The following is a 25,805-nucleotide window of genomic DNA, read 5'->3' as shown; positions in this document are numbered from 1 at the left end:
AAATATAGCTGATCTGTCTCATTAAAATGAAGAAAATTATTTCTCCAATTCTCTTTTACACAGCAATTAAGGTAATTGCTCATAAGTAAGGGGCAATTTTTCACTATGGATGTATAAGCAGCTGGTATGTACTCTGCAATTGGCAATCTTACAACTCTACGATATATATATACATATATATATATGTATGTAAGAACAAAATATTTATTTTGAGATCATATAAAAACCCACAGAATATATTTTAAAGCCCTGTGTTTAAGCAGACGACCAAAAGTAATTAATACATTTATAATTACAAACAAACAAACAAATTTCCTAAATCTCAGCTAAGGATGCAAATGATTCTATGAAAATTCTATAATATGTTTAGTGATCTGTTTTAGCAGTATGAACACTTCTGGAAGTTTCCAAACACCACGTGAGGGGAAGGTTAACAAGCTGAAGTACAGAATATATAACATAATCCAAACATACCTTTTGTGGCTACCCTGACGCAGTCGATTTTAGTTTCCTGTGTCAAACAAAGAGGAAAAAGGTCACATCTTGTGTTTCTAGACAGAGAAAGTCATCCATTATTCTAGTCTTAAAATTACTGATAAAATGTCAGAGCAGAATGTGCCTCATTCCATATTTAACTGCTTATTAGCTAACTCAAAGTGCATTCATAACATGGACAAGCACTGCTTGGGTAAGGTACATAAACATTTCACTTAAGATTCCTCTGAAAGTAGAAAATGTGAAAGATATTTGCAGGAGCACAGGCAAGTGTTCAGCTTTTTAACTCTGGCAACATAATGACCTTGGGAGATTTTTCTTTTTCTTACAGAAAGTATAGTTTGAGGCATCATGTTAGACAACTTTAGGAAGAAAAATTAATCGATAGTGTTTCACATTTGTGCATTGTCGGTGCACTGTGAATGAGGGAGCATTATGGTTTCTGGCAGAAAACATTTCCAGGCTGTCAGCACAGACAGCCAAAGCTTATCAAGAATTGAAGGGGTCTGGGTAGGTCTGTCCAGGAAATGAAAAACAATTCCAGGAAGAATTAGTCTGATGAAACATGATCTGTGAGGATCTTTTTACACACTTTTCATTTCAGTTCAATCTACTTCTTTTTCCTTTTGTTTGCAGAAAGGGACAAAAAAAAAAGAGTGATTTTTAATTCAATCAGGGCAACCAAGTGAGAAAAAGGGAGATCAAGATGTTACAAACTAAGGTAACAGGACTGGACACGCCAAGACAGATGTGCTAAAACCCACAATTGTGTTTGGCTTAAACGTAACAAAAGAAATAGCTTTTTCTTGTTCAAAGCAAGAAAAATAACAAAAAAGAAGAAAAAAGGCCAGTCAAACACAGTCACTGGACAGCTTTTAGCTAATAAGACAGAATGGTAACATACTACTTTGCCTGCTCACTACTGACAAAATGTGTGGTTTTCCCCTCCTCTTTCCTGTAACCTTTAATCATTAAGCAATATTGTGTTAGGAAAACTGCTATTTTTTAAAGTTAGTGTGTTAAATTTCACGGTTACTTCATTTTCTCATTAGCAACTAAATTGGGCATCCTGCTAGTTGATGCCAACCATTTATTTACAAACAAACACTGTATAAAATCACATCTGTTGCAAGACCTACCCCATTGGCTCTGCTAGCGGCTTGAAAATAGATGCTGTAGCTCTTATGAGGAAGAAGAGGAGTATTCCAGAAACCACTGTAGGTTTTGTTATCACCAACAGTAAAAGGCTGAGCAGCTAGTAAACTATTGGCCGGAATCTCTGCAGCAAAGTAGTACTGGGAATTCAAGAGTGAGGCATTCTGGAAATGAATGGGCACTGGGTAGCACTTTAGGATTTCGGTTGTCTTTTTGGTCCTCCGTGAGCGCTCTCCCTCAACAACGATTTGATAGACACTAAGAGTGTAGAAAGGAAAGAACAAAAGAAACAGTGGTTATTTTAAAACTTGGGCAGTCAAACCATCCTAAAACTATAATAGTGTACCAGTATTTACTGAAAAAAACCCAAAAACGTTAAAAGCAAAGAACATAGGAAAAAAAATGACATTTTAATATTCAGGTGTATGAATTTGTGGAATAGATTCATGCTTTCAAATTAATTTTTTCTGGAAAAACAAAAATAGCCATATATACTACAACTTTTCACACAAGTGAATGCACAACACATTTTTTTGTTCAAACTCTTGTACAGAAAAAGTGTGTTTAATCAGTGCTAAAATTTGGAATTAAGTATTATTTTGTCTACAAAAGCTAGCATAAAGCTATAGATTGCCTTCTCTAACCTGTTATCTTACCTAAAAGAAATTAAATTAGTACTAAGATAAAAATGAAGACATAAATTACAGAGAGACAGGGACCAGTATTTGCTTAACTGTTGACATTATAAGTACTTATAAAAGCACAAGGTAAAATTTCAGTGGCATATTGACTGTTGCTCAGCAAGTATAAAACACTTTTTGATGGAAGTTATCACTCAGCAAAGCACTTTTGCACATATCATAAATAACCATATTTTTCAGTTTCTGAATTCTGCAAAGCAAGTCAGTTTGCACTTGCAGGCTCTGCTGTACTGGGGCCTACAGAGAACAGTCCATCCCTCTCCACTGTAAAGGTGCTGTGGACATTCAAACAGGAACAAAGAAATTGCAATTTCTGCTGTATATGCAAACAGTGTAATCATTATACCCTGGCAGTTGCTGTAAAAGACTGAGTCAGTGCTTTTAAATTCGTGATGTGGGAAGTCCATGTCTCTAAAGAGGACTGGCTTACAAGTTTATTGCTTCACTGGGGACCAGTCATTCTTAATCAGTATTTGTCTCCTGGAATTCTGAATCCCAGTAAACAAGTCAGTCTAGATAATTGATGTCAAAGTGGCAACGTGGTGTCCATGTTTTTGTGTATCATCTACATCCAGTAACAACTTATGATCTTTCAAGATGACAGTTCATAAAAACCAGCAATCTCTGCATAGGAAGTTTCTTAAATATGAAATATCCACAGAGTCTTCTGATGTGTTACTGTTCCATCATCTGTAGGTAGAGAATTATGTTTACAGAAGATTCTGCCTGAAGTACAGGGACACATGGGCTGAGCTTCTGCAGGACCCTCTCAGTCTGGACCCAACAGGATTTATTGGCTTAGTCATATCCCTGCACAGCTATGGTTACTTCCCTTCTGAAGGCAAATCTGGTTTAGAAATAAAGGGATGAACTGTCCAATGACAGGAGGGATGGTGCTTTAAGCAACCTGGAGGGGAAGATGTCCCTTGACCAGATTAGGGGGTCAGACTAGGTGATTTTTAAAGGTCCCTTCCAACCCAAACCATTCTATGATTCTGTGACACTACCATTTAAGGTCTGCAGAGTCTTTACAGTCAAATATCACCAAGGGGCAGAAAATGTCAATTTTCTTGACCATCTTACTGTTTTTTTACCAGACTTACTGATCATGTGCCACAGACTTCGTTGACTGTATTTTTAAGATCTAGCATCTCCAGTAGGAGATGCTGGACTTCTATGCTCACAAAAAATACCCAGAAAGTTAACACTCAGAATGCAATAAAAACCTTTCCTTCTGTCTGATTTAGACTTTATATATGGTGGAGCTTTAGCTCAATGTTAACACACTTAAACCTATCTGCCTTCATGAAGATGTCTAAACATCTACAGTTCTCAGAGAATTGAGCAGAAAGAAGGTGTCCACTTTTAGGTCAACCTAATTGCTTCTCAGACTCCATTGATTATAATAACTGAATACTCAGCTCACATGCAGACATCTAAAAGTGGACACTCAAATTTAAATGTTTTAATTTAATGCTGAACTTCATGCAGAAATCTAACTATGCACAAATTTAGTACAGCCAGGGACACAGGAATGTCTTGAGGGTTCACTTGAAGGCCTCTGCTTGTACCTTTTGCTTCATATCAAGCAGAAACGTTTTCATTAGTTGATTAATTCCATGCTGAGTAGTAAATGAAGGTCAATCCACAGCAATCTTTCTTTGATCCTGTGGGAACTGATTTGCAAAAAAACTAGCCATGAAATATCTACATTACAATCTTGTTTTTTTCTTACAGATCAATTTTTGACATAATTTTCACAATTAATTCTCTAGAACAAAAGAGAGTTGCTTAGAACTGGGATTCCAAGCTACTTTGAAGACAGCACGTTGCCTCCTCTATTAATTTGCAGTGAATCTACAATAAATACCATTTGCAAACTTAAATGGAGTATTGGAAAAAAATGCAGAAGGTGATGTAAACATTTATTCTTGCAAGACAGTGAAGCTGGATATGCTTGCCTAACACTGCAGCAAATACAAGAATCCTGCAGTTTCACTAGAGCATGATGGATAGTAAACTAAGTTACTTTCTTGCAGCAGGCCTGAATTTAAGAGGGACTTCAGACCAGATGAGTTAGTATGACTTGTTTCAGTACTGGCTGAAATGAGGATTCTCTTAATTTTTCACTCAGTGATTAAAGCTAAAGACAATAGACATTTTAGAAACAAATCTATCATTAAAATGCTCCTTTTCCTGTGGTAAATCCATATTTTTTTATACTACATGCACTACTCCTTGTATACCTTTTAGATGCCTGCCATCTACTCATTTTCAGATAGTTTAAAGAAAGAAGTAAGTTGACTGGAGCAATTTCAAACTCAAAATGTCTTTTAATCCTTATGCCACAAGACAAATTAGATTTGCAAGCATCTAGACCTCAAATCTATTTGCTCTTTAATAATTTAAGCACTGAAAGGTCAAACAACTCTTTTCTATTCCCCTTCATCAAAGTCCAAGTGCTAATGAAAAATAACTAAATCCTATCTGCTGGCCAATTTCCACACACTGCTGTTTCTCTGATGTAAATTAACACATTATGAGCACCTGGGTCAATGGAAACCTGACAGAATTTTACCAGTGATACTTTTTGCATTTGTACAAATGAGATCATCTTGCTAATGAATTTTACAAAATTACCCCAATTACAATTATAATCCAAAAGCTTCCTCTAGGTCTTACAATTAATATTACTTTCTTTAATATGTATCAGCTGGACTGCCTACTGTGAAAAGGGTTCAAGCTCAGTGAATTGAGCTAGCACTGCGCCAAGACTCTACTATTCCTCTTACATATTAGTCAGATTTCTGGCTGGTCTGATGTTGAATTATTCCTTTTCCACACCTCTACATTTCAGAGAATAAAGTCTTCCTACCTGTAATACAGAAAACAAGTTCTACACTACAGTGAAATGTGCCAAAAGCATATCGGTTATCGGCAGCATTTAGACTGATTTTCCAGAAGCAAAGAAATGTAATTTAAGTATAATTCATGTTATACAGTTCTACTATAGAATTTCAATGCCTTAGAAATTAAATACAAAATTTATTTTTACAAATAAATAGTTTGCTGCTGCATTGAGAAAGGAACACATGGTAGTTATTTTTAACCTAGGATTCAAACGATTCAAACTTAGGGATTAAAAAAGGCGTATGGGAAAAGAAAAAAAATTCTATTATTTTTACACTGCTTTTTATTCTAACAATTCCAAACCAGTTCCAAATTTAAATGATTATGCAGAGATACAGATCTGAACACAGTACTTTAATTTTTGTTAGAAATTAAACATAGCAGGTCTCTCAGATATTTATTGAATTTGGATTGCTTAAATTGGAATGGTGTGTCAATGTCTGATAAATACACTAATTTTTTCAGAGTTGAAAAAGAGACATGAAAGCAGTAAGGAAAATTTATTAGCACAGTAATAAAAGATGCTCAGAGTACTTAGACAAATGACAATTTCAAAGAAGACTTAAGTATACATCTAGTCTTAACTACATGAAATGATGGGTTTTGGTAACCTGAATCAGGACATTACTCCACATTACTGGAATACTGCAAATCAAATTTTAATTAATCAAAGTCTCATTCAAGGTTACAGAATAACTTTCCAAGAAGGACCTATTGTATGCAAACGTGGACTTCAGAAGTCTTCATACAGGAGTATGTACATGTAAATACTTAACATGTACAATCTAGGCATTTATTGAAACTTACTAATCTATAATTACACCTAATTCCATAGTAATTCCAAATTACAAACAAAGGGAAAACAAGCTTGATTACTTCATTATTGAACTGTCAGCTCTATTTTGTCTCTCTAAAACAGTCTTGATGCTTTATATAACTGAAGCATTGAAGAAATTTTTAGAATTAATTTCACAGAAGGGAGATGGCTTAAGGAACTGAATATAGACAAAGACTATCTGAATTTATTTACTAGTCTTAATACAGCTGCTGTGTGTGATCCTAGCCAAGTCAACCAACTATTATGGGCCTCAGAAATCCAGTTGTAAAATTAGAATAAGAAACTTTCTTATTCCTGCTTCAATTGTTTAAAATGTCTTCAAAATCTTATTATCCTTGTTTTTTTTCCCCCTAAGAAATGCACAAAGCCTACACAGCTCCTAAGGTCCACTAACAGTGCCCTAATGAGCTGTTTAAACTGTTGGGCTACCTCTGCAGACTGTCATGGTAACACTCTTGAGCCTAATTTGAAGTTTTCTGCTCACTGTTTTAAGTTCATGCTGTATTAGAAATATAGCAAACCGATACTTGTTATAGATCTATTTCTGTATTTTGACTTGCATGCTTACTTTGTTTTAATGCTTACAGAGTCAAACAACAGAATGACCCTTAATCTACATATTGACCATTATTTCAGTTACTCATTCCCACAGCCCTATTTATCTGCATGCTAGAATCACTTTACTGCATTCTTCTACTAAAATACCAGTTCCAACAGAGTGCAAAATTAAGAAACCCAAACCCTACCCCATTATCACAGCTCTAAGTCCACGAAGAATCTGATTGCTCAAACCATGAGTCCCCAAAGTTTGTAGGGTCCCCACAGTTTCAGCAAATCTTCTGTAGACCCTGAAAATTCTTCTATCGTACTGAAATTAAGATTTTAAAAATGTATCACTTGTTTTGTTCATGTTTTACACCTAAAAGTTCATATATCTTTGCTCGTCATGTGTCATGCAGGTTTATTCCCTAATATTGCTTTCTGAAAAGAATATAGCCTTTGGACAGTTTTTTTCTATATAATATGCAACATAACTTCATCTTTGTCATCAGTTGTCTCTGACATGGTCATATCATATTTATATGGATTAACATTTGAGAGAAATATCTATTTCTCCATGCCCTTATAATGCAGTAGATTCTTGTAATTCATCCTGTAACTTCAAATTTTAAAGTTACAGAAATTATATGTAATTACACATATGTAATGCACCTTGAAATGGAAGAGGGAAATTACTCTTTAAAGGACAGGGATTAATAATTTATGGTTAGCATACAAATAGAAAAAGGCTTCAAGAAATTGCCACTAACTCTCCTCCTACTGTGCAAGAGCCTGTATATTTATTATAGGTGGATTAAACAAAGGTGATGAACAACCCCTGATTTACCAGGTGTCTCACCATCACAGCTACACAGGCCTTGCCAGAGGGTCAGGAATTCTAGCAACACCTAATATACAGTGAATAAAATATACTCTGTGTGCAGTAATTTCCAGAACAGATTCAACGCCAGAGAATCAGCTGAATAGCAGTCCTGTCCTGCTGACCACTGTCCCTGTGACCACTTTGCATATTTTATCAAAGGGGAAGCACACATGGTTCAACTGTGGACTAGAGGTAAGACCAGGGAGTTTTTGATAAGCAGCAGGACAAATGAGTATACCTACTAATGATGGAGAAGACTGTTTAAGGTAGACACCTCTATTTCAGGGATGTTTTATTTGGGGAATCAGAGTTGTTCTGGGCGTTATGAAAATACAGCATCACTCACTATAGCTTCTAAAAAAAGTGAAGAAGCTTAAAAAAAATCCCTTGTAGGAACATAATGTTCATATATGAAAATATAGAACTTAGAGTGAAGAAAAACAAGCAGACTAAACAAAACCTCTAAACTGATATTGCTGTACCAATGCCAACAAGAATGCCAACAAGTAGTTTTAAAATCACACATTAGTATGCAATTTATATGGGGGGAAAAATTATTTAGGCAATGCTGCAAATAATATTTGCACAACACATAATCATCAAAATTCTTGCAATGGTTCCCATTTAAGCCCTTGACGACCAGTGTAAGGGGCATATTGCCTGTTTCTTTGGGTGAGCGAAGGGAATCTTAAAATCCTTATAGCTTTTCCGAGTGAAGGGAGTCTTAAATCCTTCTAATTTTTTGTTTGCATCTTTACTTGAAGCTAGGAGGTTCCATGTAAACAAAAGCTTCACCATTTCTTTGGCAGGTTTTTGACTCTGTGGAACAGTTGTTGTCTCACAAATGTAGAAAAGGTGCTAAGTAAATAAAATACTTTGTGCTACCAGCTTGGTCAAACTTGAATGGAATGATTTTACTTTCACACCTGCCTTCATTTACTGGTTTTGCAGGTCAAGAGATAAGTCTGGTTAGATTCTTCAAGGCAAGGCCTGTCTTCATTCTCAGGAAATACTATTAGGCACCTGAAATTTTCAGCCCATGGGGAAAAAATAAAATTCAAGGAATCTTTTGGAATCAGAACTAGCATGAACACAAGAGAGACTAATATTATACAACTCTTCTGTTGTCATGCAAGGAGCCCCATTTCTCAGATCAATCACAGCAGAAATACCTAAACAGCTGTAAAGGAGGAGATAAGACAGCTTAGGTTCAGTCCCTAGAGATAACGCCAAATGTAAACTCTCAGGTGTCGTAATAAGTTTTATCTTCACAGACCCAAGTCCACTGGGGAACAGTATCCAGTTTTTATGTAAAACTCCTAAGCTGCTTTGTGATTGCCCAACTCTTTTGTATGAGTGGTCTCAAAGACTTAAAAGTCAGCATTTACAAAGGAGATTTTCTGGGAAAAATACATCCAAGCAAACCTCTCCTTAGCATTCCTATGGTTTTATAAAGGAAATCCTGACAATTTTTCAAATGGAAAGCATTAGGTCACTGGAAGTTAAAGGTATTTTTCTTGTACTTTCCTCTATGGACAGTCACCAGGGAAGGATATGACAACAGGTTCAATTCTCTTGAGAAAGAAAACATCTGCTACGTAGTATCTCAATTGCAGAAGAGACAGATAGGCTCTGAAAATGGTAATTAAATGGCCACAATAAGTTCATAACACATTCAAATTATTTTTCCACGTGCAGAAGAAAGAATACATTTCTCTTTTGCAAATCTGGACTCCCTAGGATTGAAGGGACACACCAGAGCTTTGGCTCAGAAAATTGCACAAGGAAAATCTGCAAGGAAATGGAGACAGCGATGCATGCTCCTTCCACTTTTCAGCAGCGAGATGGGTGCCACCTAGTCCTGATGACACTGGGTGTTTGACTTCTTGTCTTATTTCCTAGTACAGAGATTCACTGTTTTAGAGAATCTAAGCACACTTGTCAGGGGCAGAGAGTGTCCAGCAAATCTTCAGCCTTGTAATTGCAGGCAACCATAATATCAATCGGGAAACCTTTCTGAAATGTTTCTGCCTTTAGATTCAGTTATCACAAATGACAATCCAAAATGCAGTTTTATTTTGTTAGTAGAGAAGGGGAGAGAGAGAGTGAAAAATCTTACAAGGATTTCAGTTTGTAATACTTTGTTATTTAGCAGGACAATAAAGATTGTGGCAGTAGATAATCTGTGCTTGGTTTTACAACATATAGCCTGCTGATGGACTGCAGTTTCAATTTTGCCCCATCCATCCTTTGCAAAAAATCAATAAATTCAATACATATGCTAACCTACACTTATTCAAAAGAAGTATTCGCTTACTACTGAAACAGCATATTAAAATTTATAAGACCCATTTGCTCAACAAGTATTTAAGTGGTGGTTAGACATAACGCCAACAATAATTGTGGCACAAGAGACTGCTCTGCTGTTAACTGAGATTTGTGAACCAGCAAGGGAATCAAAACTGTTCTCTCAACCCTCCCAACCCCCCTAACCCTTGATAAAAGGATAAATATTGATGACATGACATTTTTTTTCTCCCTGGTTATACCATTGCATGGTTAATTATTTGTAACTATTTAAATCCTGGTGCCCAACTAGGACTTGGGAGTGTTATTACTGCACTGGCCTACAAGAGTGACTGTCATAATTACCACAAACAGGATTACAAAGATGACAGGATGCAACTATGTTTTCACAACTGTTATGTACATTGCTACACCTCAAATGCCTTAATCATCAGTTTCCCCACCCCTACTCTCCCAGGGGCTGCGTACTGCTCTATACTGATATGATCCATTTTATGACACACGTCTTAGCAATTCTGCATACTTACCATATCATTCTACCTGACTTTTTCTTCTACAAAGTAATAATATACACCTCTTTGTTAGTTTGTAGGGGAAGTATTTAATTACTGTTTCTTCTGCTGAAGAAATTAAATGTTCTAAAATATTGCAGGCCATGAAACCCCCCTATAATCAGAAACATACTTTTTCTGAAACACTTAAAACTTCAAAGTGGCTTGTATTCTCCATGCTTAATATAGATTTATGTATTTGGCTGCTTTTTCTTCAAACTCAAAAATGTCAGGAAAATACATAAATTTTGTACATAGTCTGTAGACCTGCACAATACAAAGTGAGTACAAAATGTAAATAAAATTAAGTCTGCTTAAAATAGTACTGTTTCACAAGGAGTTCAAAGTAGTTTTCTACAGGTGTAAGTAATATGATACAAGAGAGCATTTGGCTCTATACTCATAATTTATTTCAGCTATTAAATGCTGGACAAGAAAAGGACATCTTTGACTACAGAGCTCCCCTAATGTGCCCCATATAGCATCAATGAGATCAATCTGCTAAATACAGGCTGCAAATGACAAACTAAGAGGGGCACCAGAGTCCTGGCAATGTATTTTGGTGGTGGTGGTTTTTTCCCCTTGGGGATTTTTTTTGGCATTTCTTTGTTTGGTTTGGGGTTGTTTGTTGGTTTTTTTTTTGTTTGTTTGTTCTTTTGTTTTTTGCTGTTGTTTGGTTTGGTTTTTTTTTGATAGAAAAAAAAAGAATGTTGCAGATAAGCAATTGTGCATATGAAAAGAGAAAGAAAGAGACAAAACAAAGCTAGGAAAAGATTGAAATATTCAAGAATACTAAAGTTTACACAAGGCAGGAATGTAGAGAAGAAAAGAAGAAAATAACAGATAATGTAGTGAAAACAGCTTGACATGTATCATCCTGTTTGCTAAATAAGAAGTGAAAATAAAAAGCAGTAGTAGGAAAGATAAAATAAAAATGAAGTCTATCTAATACAGACACACTTCAAACAAAGCATTTTTAACAACTTACACCCAGCTACTTTTTTTTATAAATTACACACAGTATGTTTGTAAAAGATGTTTGATTTCACAGCTATATTATAAAATCAAATACCTTTTACAAACAAATTGTGCATAATTTATAAAATTAATTTATTTCATAATAGAGTTGAGAAATCATATTATGTACTTTCCTAAGACTGGAGGGGGATTGTTATCCAAGAATGACTGCCTACAAGATCTGTTTACACTCACTATGATCTACTGAGCATTTTCTTCAATTGCTCTACCAACTGACACTTGGCTTCTTCCATAAATAACTCTGGTAAATGAAACCTTATAATCTTTTTGGTAGGTATGTCACCATTAACTTTTTGGCAACAATGAAACATCTCTGCTGACAGCTCTTTCAGGTCTAAGGGACAAGAACATCCCATTTACACTGACCAGGTACTGGGTTTTTTAAAGGCCATTTGAAACAGAAGATGCATCGAAGCAATATAAATAGACTGAGACACTACAAGTTTTACTGCAAAAAATCCAGAATGTTGTAATCCCATCTCTATTCCACATGTCATCTGTGATACCCAGCTCCCACCTTCAATATGCTCAGCTCCTTTTAGTATCTCCCAAACACTGGCTGGAAAAAAGGAGACGCATGCTGTGGCTTCTTCTGGGCTCCATCCTGGCTTGCTGCTATGTGAATTGTATCTCTCTGCTGATGGCCCACATGAAATCAACTAACTCAACCTCTAACACAGCCTAACCCTTCAAATGCCAATCTGGGTCTTTCACAGAGATGCCGAAGTATGTGAGAAACTCACTATTTATGCAACATTCAAACTATTGCTTGAAAATTACCAAGAGGTCCTCTATTAGTGAGGGAAGGAAGGAACATACAGGCAGATGAACAGTATGATATTTAAGACTTGTTTTCTTAGGAAACCAGGAAAAAAGTCAGGTGTAACTTTAACTTATTTATGAGTCAGAAAGTTTAACTCTAATCTTGGACATGTAATATAGCACACAGAAGACAAGGAGTACTCCCTTTCTTCATTTTTCCAGTGAAAAGTTTTATTCCTACTGAGTAATGACTCAGTCCCTCTAGGAACCAGATACTATTGATCTCACTCCACACGGCTTTATCCTCTTAATTTAAACCCAAGCAGCAATATCACAAACTTCAGTGATGCTGGTCTAAACTGAACTAACCTAAAGCTTTAGATCCTCCAGGGCTTTGAGACCGACTTCATTACCAAGCAGTACAAAACAGGGATGCCTCCTACTTTCTTCCTGGTCTTCTCACAACTTGCCTTTAAAATGAATGCAAACCACAGAGAGATTGTGAGGTTACTAATCCCACAAAGTAGTCCACAAAACCACTATTCTGAGATCTTCTGGTAGTCAACATGGAAAAACTGAATAAAAGATAAATAAATAATTTTCAGAGAGTGAGCTATACAACACTCCTCACCATTGCCAAGTTGTTTACAATCATATATAAGTACTCTTTTACTTTAGAGTATTTTCAGTTATTTTAACTTGAGACACAGGAATGGAGAAAGCACGATATATTGGCTTGCAGAAAGCTAAACAGATTATCCCTACCTTCATCAGAAATAAAACTGTGCTCTCATCTGCATCGATCCCCAGGGCTTGACCTCCTAGGCCATCCTTTCCACCACTACTTTTCTGTAGCCAGAAACACACCGTAGTTCCTCTCCTGACCATGAGAGGAGGCTTAGCTCTTCTTCATCTTTGCAACAGAGCTCTCCCTTAGGGAAGAAGGGCCTACTCATTCTCTAAGCAACTTCATTGCATATAAACAACTAAAAATCATTTAAAAAGAAAGTTGCAGGTATGGATTTCAAGAGGCAATTTTGGCTGTTAACAAACAATGAACAAACCATTTCAAGTGCAGAGCTTGTTCTGTACTACCCTGCTACTGATCTGTTCTTAATTTGAATACTTTCTTCCATTAATCACCTATTCAAAGGAGTGAGGGAAGAAGGAAGAGGATGAGAGGGAGATGCGGAGAAAGAGGGATGCAGAGGAAAAAAGGGAGAGACAGAGAGGGAGAGGCAGAGGGGATGGGAGACTTCTGTGTAAAAACCTGCTGAGAGATGCCAGTTAGTCACAAGTTACGTGGGAAGTTTTTATAATGAAAACCACCCATCATCAAAATTATCTAGGTTTATGAAACACTTCTCTTCAAACTTGTTTACAGATATTTATATGATAAGACTTTCTCCATCTTTCAAAATTTGTATTAAAAATACCTTATTTCCATCAGAGTAGTTTAGAGTAACACCCACAATCCCCTTGGTATGCAGTGTAGCACAAAGAAATCATTTTGGTTTATTCCAGTTTTAAGGACAAATAGGAAATCAACTCAGATGTTCAGATTTTTATATTTGTCATACTGTGGAGGTGTTTGTGCTTAGCAGAGCTCGGAGGACAGTGTGTAACTCTTAGTACAAAGAGCTATGACCTAAACTGGTCTTGCTCATAAAATATAATAATGAAAACAGTTAATAGCTGGTCTTGCAAAGACCATTTTTGCTAGATGCCACATGTTTGATATAATAACAACACAACACTGAATATTTCAGTCTTGTAACTTTAATTTCTCTTTGTCCTGGCTTGATCAAGATAAGATCAGTTCTAAATTGCTTTGGAATATTAGCTGGGTACCACGAATTTATTTTGCATTCTCTCAACCATAACTCATTACATGGAACTTGCTTGGCATCAATAAGTCACTACGGCTTTTGTGTGTGTGTGCGTGTGTGGGAGCATGAGTGTGGCTCAATACCCTGCTGCTAGGCTATTTAATGATAAAATCTGATATAATAAAATATTAATTACAGCTGAAAGGTTGGGTGAGAAATATGAACTCAATTACAGTCCCACATTGTGAACAAAGGGCACGGTGAAAAAATCCTTTAGTTATAGATGTTTGGGATAATGAAAGAACAACTAGAACATTAGACTCAAACTGAGTGCTCCCTAAAAGGCCACCTGTTATTAATCTTCACATCAGGCATAGAATTTCAAGTAAATTAGGTCAAGATGAAAGACTTTTGCTGCTGATTTTTTTTTTTACTTAACTTATTTAAAGCTTTATCTGAGTATTTTTTCTTTGATGTCACTGCAATTTAGTAATTAGAAATTTGTAACAAGCACAAGGACACAGCACTTGTAATGAAAGCTTAGATATCATATATAGTATGCAAAATGATCACCTTATATTGTGGCAAGAACTAGCAGTTTATTCTAGAAGTCTTCATTTCAGTTAGATTGTCAGTTTCTCAGAACCAAATGTAAGCAGATGTGGTTATACCATCTTAGAAAGCCTCTTTTTTGGTTTGTTTGTTTTTCAAAAAATACCAGCAGTGGAATGCAAGTTATTCTACGACTTCTTAATACATACATTTTTGTTCATCTGTTTGATTTTCTCGAGTGTGAAGTCAGATGCAATACCAAAGACCTAAAAGAATGTGACCAGATTGCAAACAAGCACAACTGTGATCCAAAGTTAGTGCAAATCAAATAATACGACCTTGGAATCCTATGCTTAGTAGCGAATCATAAGAACTAAGAAATCTTATCTATTACTGCAGGCTAAAATGTTCCATTAGATCATAAAATAAGATTCTCATTGTCTGATGAACTGTGTTCTCTATTAACATTGTTTTCTATTTCAAAAAATTTTGCTAAAACTACGATATATTTTGGTACCAAGCCAAGAAACAGACTTCCAATGAATTTACATTTATGATACTTGGAACAATCCAAAGACCATTTCAAAGCTTCTTAATCGGCTTTATGTTTTTTGCTTAATTTATTTTTAAAAAGAACACAATAAAATGGTAAGTTCATAAATATAAGATAAAAGTATCTTGGTACAGCAAGCAAAGTGCTTTTATAAGCCAACATTACACCATTTAACTCACCAGTTTTCAGGTTGCCAAAGCCAATTTACAGAACAACAAGAAAGCATGGAAAAGGAGTAAAGTCTTGTCACAGTTTAAAATAAATTAAAGAAAGCAAAACCTGTCTAAAAGAATTTAGTCTAAAAAAGAACAAAGTTAGAGGGGATCTGAAGGAAATATTCAAAATGGAAAGCCATATCAGGGCTGACTCTTTCTCTTCAATCTGTCACAGAGAAAGGAAATGCTGATGTACAATGGTCCTGCAGTACAGATCAATGAGAAAGATACAAAAGAAAATTCCAGGAGTCTGAATACATGCAAACCAATATGCAACAATCTGCAAGATCACACAGCCCATCTTATTGGAACCAGAAGTATCACTTCTGTAAGTGTATGCCTAACTTTCTGATACTCAAAGACAGCTCACTGCTGCTTGAAAATTGCTTATGACTGGAATGCAAAGATTTGTTACAACACACCCTCAGCTCCAGCAAAGTTGTTGATGGCACCTAAACCATCAGATTTCACCTGGTTCCATCCTGCTATGTGAGGCAGGGAGCAACAAAGAAACAGACGAGGTATTTTTTCTTATTATAGAACAAGATGGAACGCTGTAACCCTGTCTTCACAAATTACGTAGAAAATAGATCCAGCAAGGTCAGAATGACCAGTTTACTTGGATTCTCAAGAAAAGAGTAAGACCAATTCCTACCTAACAGAGGCAATTGTACTTCTTTAAGTCTAAATGGGATGAATATGTTATATCATCTCCACTAAACAGTTCTGAGATTCAAGCATCTGTTTTTAAATTAATACTATAATATGTTGTTTTCATTCTACATTCTTCAGGGTAGCTGGATATGATACAATAAAATACTCTACTGGAGTTAAAAGACATGGAGTAACACAAAAACCCAGTAGTCTTCATGCAAGAACCTGCCCAAGTAATATCTACTTTCAAAGAAATCCAGGGCCACTTTCAAACAAGATTTCTTCTTCAATAGCCATGAAGAAGATCAATAGCTACACAAAGTTAAATCAGAAGAGCAATGAAAAAAACACCTTGAGAAATGATGTGATGTCCTTGAGGAATAGGAACATTCCCTCAGATCTAAATCCATGCATAAATGATAAAGACACACTGTTGCTCAGTCTATTGTATTCAACTCCCAATTTATGCATGTTATATGTGATGCTACCTCCTAGAGCAGTGGTTTTCATTCTGTTCTCCACAAACTTGTAGAAAATGCAGTTTGAAGAAGGTAAGAAAAACATACAGCTTAGGGACTTCAAATGACAACAATTAGATCTGCGTGTACATTGAAATATCTTCAGGGGTTTATAAATTTAAAAAGTGATTTAATTAAGAGAAACTGATTATAAAGATTACAAGTAAGTGATATTCTAGTTCAGCATTTTCTAGTAAACAAGAGACTACTGCAATGTGTGGACAGTCTGCAAATGCACCAATGTTCATGGGCATGACTATGGCCAGTTGCAGAGCTTTTACTTATGAATGTGAATTAATATGCACATACAAATTGATCAAGAAGCCTGGATATTACACAGAAATTAAGAAGTAGGATTTAGAGCAGGAGATCTGCTAATGGATTAAAACACTCTTAACAGTAAATATATTCTACATCTTCTACAAAGCTGTGCACTGGAAATTGACTACTGAATTGAGCTGAGGAATTAAGAAAATAGATATATTGAAATGAGCAGTTTGTAAGAAGAGGGAGAATACTTATTTTCTCCCTTTATTCAAGGATGCTTTGCAATCTGCTGGTTTGTGTACAGCACAGGAAGAAAAATATTTGCTGAGGCAGCTGACTGAATACACAAGCCAATTTCAACAGGTTTTTTGATTCAAAGCTTGAAAACTGTTTACTGCTCATTAAAGCACTCACAGTGGATATGAAGTTTTTCATCTATTTATCTAGTGAGAGGATTCAAAGCAGAGCATGGAGAGACTAGCTCAAAGAGAACCACTACAGTTGTTTAAGATGTGGTCTCATTTGTCCATTTTCTCCTGGCCAGATGCTTTGTTTACATGGGAAAATTGGTGGGAAGCAGCACATGCCTGTGCTTCAGTTGCAACTGCAGAAGCCAGTGTTATCACTTAAGCACCCAAGGCACAGGTACATTTTCACCTCCCAGCTCTTCTGCAGGAGAGCAAGACCACAACAAAAATAACCACAACAGAATTCTCGCCTCTCAATGCTATTGTCTCTTTCCACAACTTAAATGCAGTGGGTTCTGGTCCAGCAATTTGGAAACGGAGATTACTGTGTTCATTTTCATTCTTTCTTTCCTACAAAAAAGCTCTGCAGGGCACTTTAATCAGCAGTGCAAAATGATGCACAAAAACAAGTCAGTTTTTGTGGCATTGTCCCCAGTTTTCAGGACTTCTGTGGATAAATACAAGGCTGACTTTCTATTCTGTCAGTGAAGGTATAACTCTTCCTCCTCCCTGCACAGGGAGTGACTCTGGTAGGATTAGGTGGCATAGAAACCTTGGCAGCACGACATTGTACATCTCTTCCCACAGGAAATCTGGCTGTAGATAAAAGATTCTGCACAGTTCAGGATTAGCACAACTGTTAAATACAGATGAGATTTTGGCCTTGTGCTTCTACTACCCTATGAGGCTAATCTTGAAAACAGCTTCAGCTCCAGATGGGACAATGCAGTCAATTCATCTGTCCTCATCTGATTTCCCCATGGAACTTTCTCCCTAAATTCAACATTTTTATAATGCCTTACACATCTATCCTACCACTCTCTGATGCTGTTTTAGGCTGAGGCTTTTACACTTTTTCTGACTAAAGAGCTGCTGGTCTCAGTTGTAGAGCCCAGTAAGTGACTCTAATGTTTCTTTTTGTCATTTAATGTAATCCAGTTGAGCAGATTAGCTTTTACTTAGCAATGCTTTAAAGTCATGATGCTTGTTGTAAATGCCAGTGATTTCCTTTCCTACTTAAATGAACAGTATAACAGAAAGTTTACATGTTAATATTCAGCAAAATGAATAGCCCTTCAGCATCAAGTGTGGGGAATGACAGTGTTTCACTTGGAGTGCATCTATAGCATTTCCTCGTCTTTCCATGCAGCACTCCTCTTTATCCTTTTGTTTCCTTTACCATTACTTAGTATCAAATAAAAGCATTTATTTGATAGCTTGCAATGCATGATCAAAATGCTTTAGTACAAATGGCTCAGTGGTTTAGAACGGTTCAATCAAAAATTTATACTGAGAGCTACGAATTGCTCCAAATTACTTTGTTCTGAAAACCACAGTCCTCCTACTGTATATTTAAGTATTAGCAACATTTTTTTTTTTAATGCAGCCATGTAGTGTTTGCTAGTGAATAAAGGGCTCATACAATCTTGCTCAAAATGCACAATACTGATGAAAAATTCCTTAGGTCAATGGCAGTGTGGAAATGCACCATTGTCAAAGAATCTGTAGAAAAGCCAATTAAAGTGGTACTGATTACTACTGTGTTGCAATTTAAATGATTAGAAAAATCCCGTTGACTTTTTGCTCCTTGTCACTCGGACAACTCTGATCCATATGATAATCTTGACAAAAGTTTGTGTTCTTTTGGGGGTTGTCATGTACACAACACTGAAAAACATACTTTTGGCACCATAGTGCTATGTAACTTTAACTAGCACCACCTTCCTGACAGGTACATACACCTGTTTTAATTCACCACTGCCTAGAGTTATATATATATGGTCTCTGAACTAAAATTGCCCTCCTTCCCCTCTGAAGTTTATTCCTCTGATGCATTTTTAGAAAATAACCATTTCTTCTCTTGGCCTTAACTGGCTAGTTAAAAAACAAGTTGAGTTCTCTCGGTTCCTCCATATGTAACACAGGTTTTCCGTGATCATTTATGCCAAAACACTCTACTGTTGTAGTGCCAGTACAGAATTGATATTTCTTGATAGATCAGGACAAGGCATAGGAGCTCACACGAGGTCCTGCCAGTGTCTTGTACAATGATGCTGATAGCTTGTCACCTTTGCTGGAAGCCCCACCTGCTGAGTACAGTCTATTTGCCTATTTCACAGCCATGCTGTGTTTTGATGATTCACAGTCATACTGTGAGCCATACACACACACTTTCTTCTCCTCCATTATTTCCAAAAATGAGCCTCTATCTTACAACATGCATCCTCCTTATTAGCTCATAAAAGGCAAACTTTGCATCTCATCCTGAAGGCTATTAAGTATTTTCTGTGCAACATTCTAATCCAGTGCAGCAGGCAGGACTACTGTCAAATGGATCAAAATGTGCTACATTTTAGATCTGTAAACAAAACAGGCATTGGGTCACTTCTCAGTTGATAATTCAGTATGTTACTATACAGTACAGTGAACATGTACATGTATCATAGTCTCTGTTTCAGAGCTCTCATGAACCACTTAGAAATACATATTTAATTCAAATACTTACGAAAGAAAATTAACTGAATCTTGAGAATCACAAAAAATAGAAAGTACATGGCATAGCTAGAGCACAGAAATATTGATGTGCAACACTGCCAAGGCTCCAGCACTAGCAGGGGCCAAGCAGACAGGGCTTCCAGTATGACCTGCAAGCCTGACCTGAGCACTCATTTAGTCAAATGGGTGAACTAAGACCAAAGGTGACACCATGCTTTTCACTTGGGGCACCTCATTTTGGCATCTAGAATTTGAGAGGAAAAATACTGATGGGATTCAAACCTTCACAAAAACCAATAACTGAGGTAAGATGATAGGCTACAGTAATTTCACACGGACAAGGATATGGGAAGTGCACATCCATAATACACATTAAGGTCAACAGTGAAAGCTCCCAGAGAGAGCAATGGGTTATACGTGCCTGACAATTCCTAACCACAGTTTTACAAGAATTTAGATTAGGTCACTCAGCATTGTGGGTACAACTAACATACATGTGATCCTGTCAGAACATTACTTTGAAATGTCTCCACAAAGTACACCCCCACATAATCCTGTTCCACAACCACCAGGGTAAACGTAGCTGGCCCACATACTAAGCCTTTAATCCTTCCACAGCACACAGTAAAATGAAAACAAATCCCTGGCACACTTCAGTAAGCACAGAGCAACAGCACCTCTTTCTCACAATTTCAAGGAGTGCTCTGTTGTTCTGCATTTGAACTAGGGTATGTTTAAACTGAGTACTCCTTCAAAAATCATGCAATGCAGTAATTTCCACTGATGTTCATAATTCCTTCACTATGGTCCCTACATTAAACACCTCCTTCTCACAAGGCAAGCACCCAGAAGGACATTTGAGCCCCCTACACAGTCAGTGGGAGAAACACATCCAGAGGACTACTCTGACATGAAGCTAGGATTGTACCTCTCACACTGTCTCTACGGGATGATCAGTGCCCCTAATCAAGGAACTTCCTGAACTCAGACAGAAGTAGGTGATTACATGTAAGGACCTAAAATACACTTTATTTGGGATTTTCACTGTATAGGTCTACATCTGCTTAAGATACAAGTGTTTGAGCTCTCTCAGGAGAGATGTGACATTCACACCGCCTTCTCCATGATAGCCAAACAACTCCAGCAGGTTTGCAGAATCCAGAGGCTGGGGTTAAATACTGTTTTCAAAGTGAGAGGCTTTCACCACACTGCTCTCACACCCCAACCATCTGTACAGCATTACTGTGGTCTCCTGCTGAGGTTGGCCTAGCATGAAAACACAAATACAAGAAAAATCGGAGAGCCAGGAGAGTGTACATGATGAAACCTGTCTAATCAAATGGAGACTCACTTTCTTCTGTCCATTATTTTTGTTTTTATTTAAATACCATCTAAATTGCAACACACCAAAAGTTCCATGAGAAAATAACATGGACTTCAGCTCTCTTGTTTGCCTGAGAGGAGCTTCAGGAACTCTGTACTTCTAGTTAGAGGTTTCTGCTGCTTTATTGGAAACATATGATACCTGAGAACAGGTTGGTAGCTCAGACTTGCTAACACTGAGCTGCTTAAAATCCATCTAAGCTATTTATGCAACACTGTCCTCCCTGTTAAATTGCTGGAAAGGTCCCCAGCAGGGCTGTGGCACCAGCCGGCTACCACTCTCCCCAAAATTCCCAGACATGAACCAGGGCCCATTCCCAAATGGCAATCTGTTAAGGGGTCTTAGTGCCTGGGAGCTCTGCTGTATGAATATAGACTGGTTTTAGCCAGTTGGCCTCAGCATGAGAGAATGGTACTGGACATACAAATTTCACTGGTAAATATGCACACCTGAAGTCAGAGCTCAAGTACATTAATCTGAACACTGAGTAGCCATCCCTCTCAAAGGGATCATGAAGAAATGACCCCGTTCTGTTCCCTGAATACTCAGAGACTGAGCTGTTCATTTTAGTAAGTAGATTTAAGAAAAACATGTTTTATCAATTCTGACTTAAGTTGGCAATCCACAGCCAGCAAAACAGGTGTGAGTTCCACGAGTTGATTCACTGGTTGAACTGCTGATTGACTTCAGCCTTCATGAGAGAGATTGGAAAATCCCAGTGCTTCAGAGGATGTTAACAAAGAACTGGTATAGATGAACTGGACTATCACGCTGTCAGAATGAGAGGTAAGCAGTATAGAGAAGACTATCATAAAGGATTTTGCAAATATATGGTCTCCACTGATACCTACTTAAGGACAGCATGTAGAAGGAATTTAAAAATAAAAGAGCAGAGCCTCCGAACAGCGCAGCAAATTTTAAAGTTGTAATTATAACCAAAATCTGTGAGAAAGTATTAGTGAGTTATGAAACTGAAATTAATCTCTTTGCAGATATGGAATAATATTTTTCTCTCTTTTTATTCTTCAATTGCTCTAGCTTGCTTTACTTATTATGGATTAATTTCTATTAATTGCTAAATTACATAGGTGTCATTACATGCTGAGTTCTCAGTGAGACAAATTTGTACTTGAAGAAATCAAGGATCAATACTCCTTTTACCCAGGGACTATGTGAGAAGTCACAGTAAAAGGACCATGAAAATTTCTGAAGCAGCTAACAGGACATGTGAAGCTGAACTACGCATGTCCAGGCAACAGGTACCATAAATTCTAGTTCAAGTCACAGTAAAAAATCCAAGGAAAAGTTCTACTGCATAACAAAAAAGAATTACAGCATTTTTATAGCATAAGCAATTACTGCACTGTTCCCTCAATGAAACAGAAATTGACCCTTCTGCTGTAAATAATTGTACTTGTTGCTATAAAGAAGTGACAATTATGGGCATTAATAAAACACAATCCCTTCTCTACCACAGATATCCTCAAACAACTTTACTGGCTGCCTTACAGGTTGTAAAACTATGATTTGGAAAGAGCTGACCCTACAGCACACAATTCAGGCCTTTCTGTTTACAGACCCCTAAGAAACAGAAAGGATGCTCATAGCAAGCAAATCAGAGTTCCCTTCATGCTCGTTAGAGCTGGTAGTCTCAAGTAATTTTAAAGGCTGTATTTTGAACATGGCATTCCAGAATATTAGTAAGTTAATAATGCTACTTAAACATGTATAGTTACATTATTTCAACATGCCCATTTCTTTATCATAAATACACCTAATATACAGACAACTTTATCTGTGAGCTCTTGAAAGGCAAGAGTTCACTCTTCATTTTATTGAGAAGCTTTCCAAATTGTGCTGATTAATGTACAGTTCTGATACTTCTCTCCTCAGCTGTGTCTACATGGGTTTTTCTTTTTTCTCATTACTGCGTTACCATGTAATGCCACTGTGAATAGAGGGAAATTACAAAAACATGCTAGCATTACATAACATGCAAGGCAGGAATTGTGAGAGGATATAGCTAAAAATGCAGATATTGCAATGTCCTTATTGGCATGTGCTGTTGCCATGTTTTTGCCTGCACAGAACACTAACATCACTTATTGTGCCCATCAGCATTCTCCCATTTCAAAACTCATTTGCTCACATATCCTGAGTTTATAATTATACTCATGATGTCTGCCTTCATAATTCATGCACAGTAACTAATTCTGCACTCTTACTATGCAACAAAGAAACTCAGACAGAGATATCAGGAACTTTGAGAAGTGGATTGTAACTTTGAGGCCCAGGCCTGTGGCTACAACATACTCACAAGAGCAATGCAAGTGTTTCATGGACTTTTCACAGTAATTGAAAGTATCCTGAAACTTTGGTATTCAGAGTGTTTGAAACCTTGCTGCTTTCTGAGTTCCCATGACATCTGCATGTGATTCCAAACAACCTGCCTACCTGCCTGGCTTGCTAGTTTTTTGTGTTTTTTTTCGTTTTTTTTTTTTTTTTTTGATTGTCAGTGAAACAGTGAAAAAATAAAATCTGCTGATCTCCTGACCAAGTGAGTAATTTTTGTAAAGCTAGTACATTTCAAGAATAAAGGTAGGCAGTGGCTTTTCTGGAAGGCTCTCAAGATTGGAGAATCCTGAAAAAGCTCTCTCAGGCTTCGTATGACTCCATTTCTTCATATGGAAGCAGATGGACAGTGCTGCATGACCTAACTTATGTGGCACAAGAGTGACAATGCCTGCTGCCAGCTTACGAGGAAGGGAGTGGACAAAGCGACAGAGAAGAGGTGATGGTCAGAAATGAGGAAGGCTGATCCTCACAGCACCAGTCATGCTGAAGGAAAGAGATGAGACCCTAAGACAAATCCTCCTGCCCTGTAATGTGTGTGGCACACATGGGAAGGCAACTGTGACCTCTTCTTCACGCATAGCATGAGGTGGTTCCGTGGGGAACTGCTGCATTACATATGAGTCTCTGCATTTCAAGGTGACCCCTTCAGATTAACTCACTCCATCCTTCTACTGTCAGTGGGTAGGAATTAGGTGTCCCCTGTCATTAATTTAAAAATTATTACACTCTGAGTGCTGTTGAAATGGCTAAGCCACATAGAGAATTAAGTACTCCTTGAACTTGGGCTGACAAAGGTTTCTTTACACCATTTCAACTTCCTGTGAATCATGCTGTTCCTGTGTCAGGGACCATGTGCAGACAGCCTTCATTCCAGCTGTGACAATGATCCAATTATTTACATGATGCCTTTAAAGGTCTGGATAAGCCAATAAGAAATGTACATTTCTGTGAAATTTAGGCAATCTCGTGTCCCTCTGATGACGTAGTAGAAAGGAGTGCTTATCGCTTTAGATAAAATGTAGTTTGAAATTTCTACGGTAATCTCCGTTGTACTGCAAAATATAATTTTATTATGGCCTTTTGAAGTATAATAAACGCTACTTCTTCGAGATAGATTAAAAGTATGTGTCAAAATTAAGCACTTCAAGTAAAGAGATGTTTGCTTTATTTTCCCAGTAGAGTTCTTATTTATGCAATTGGAGGAAGCTGGGCACACAGGTGATAAAGGGCATGCATGGAGATTACACAGATTGCATTCACTCTAGAATGCTTAGCTTTCAGGTTACATAATTCAAAGTTTATTTGCTTCCTTCTGCATGTTTTCTTTAAGATATTTTAAAATTATACTCCCTGACAATTGCTGCAATTCTCTCCCTCTCACTGTGTCTGGTCTTTGCAGCCCCAGATGCAGCTGGACTGATCCCATATACTCAGAGCACTCGGAGCAGGAAGTACTTTGGTGTCTCGAATGCCAAGTATTGCATCCACAGGGATTTGCTAGCTGACACATTTGGTCATCCTGTTCTTTCATTTCAGACTGGAAGAGGGAAGTACCAAATGTCTGTGGCGTCTGTAAGAGTAGAAAGGCTGGCTGAATGGGCCATTAACTGGCCCGAAGAGTTTAATGGGGCAAATCCAGCCGAGCCAAACTCTGTAATAATGTAGTATGAAAAACAGATCATGAGACAGAGTAGAGTCTGGATGGTCTTGCCTTCTTCTTAGCCATTTTGCTCTTTTTCCAAGTCTGCTCCTCACAGAGACTTGCTATCACCAGGTAGTTCCAGTGTTAGCTGAGCCAAAATCTTTGGGATGTTTACTATTACAACTTTTTGAGGATGTGGCACAGAATTAGCAGAAGAGGGTGGTATGGGGACAACATTTTGCTGCTTATGTAAACAGATAAAAGAAGTGGAAACACTTGACCTCTATCATGGCAAGACTGAATAGAAATAGGTGCAACAAAGTAAACTTCATTCTCCTGCTGAAGCTAAAACCTTGCAAGACAACTTTTTTCACAGGAGGTCACAAGAACCTTTTATAATGCAATGTGACAAACAATCTAAAGTTCTTTCTAACATAGATGAATGTATAAATAGCACTAAATGCACACAGTAACCGAGCATTATAGTTATCATTCCTGTGTATGAGTCAGATCTTTGCAATAAATTAGCATTCCTTGGTTGAGTATATGGCACTGACCAATTTATACATTTGCAGAAAATTTGGCCCCAGAGTCTTCTAAACTTTAGGCTAACTTGCCCTGGAGAAGTAAAATATACCAACAGTATTGCCTTGGAAGAGTGAGTCCCCCCTCAACAGATGTTGAAGAGCCCTC

At 37.2% G+C, this 25,805-nt stretch overlaps 1 protein-coding gene across 13 annotated transcripts in view; it reads right to left on the bottom strand.

Moving 5' to 3' along the window:
* The window catches only part of PTPRM (protein tyrosine phosphatase receptor type M), a 445,815-nt gene that overhangs the window by 173,243 nt on the left and 246,767 nt on the right, over nucleotides 1–25,805 (bottom strand). For all 13 annotated transcript variants that reach the window (XM_068192138.1, XM_068192146.1, XM_068192169.1 and 10 more), the window contains exons 12-13: nucleotides 1,635–1,908; nucleotides 475–511 (exon numbers count right to left, since the gene is read on the bottom strand). In XM_068192138.1, the coding sequence (XP_068048239.1) occupies nucleotides 475–511; nucleotides 1,635–1,908 (311 nt within the window). The remainder of the gene's footprint in view (nucleotides 1–474; nucleotides 512–1,634; nucleotides 1,909–25,805) is intronic.

The sequence above is a fragment of the Anomalospiza imberbis genome, chromosome 1, assembly GCF_031753505.1.
Source record: "Anomalospiza imberbis isolate Cuckoo-Finch-1a 21T00152 chromosome 1, ASM3175350v1, whole genome shotgun sequence".
NCBI classification, from domain to species: Eukaryota; Metazoa; Chordata; class Aves; order Passeriformes; family Viduidae; genus Anomalospiza; species Anomalospiza imberbis.
Note: the sequence above shows the minus strand (reverse complement) of the source record. Positions and strands in the feature narration are given on the sequence as shown.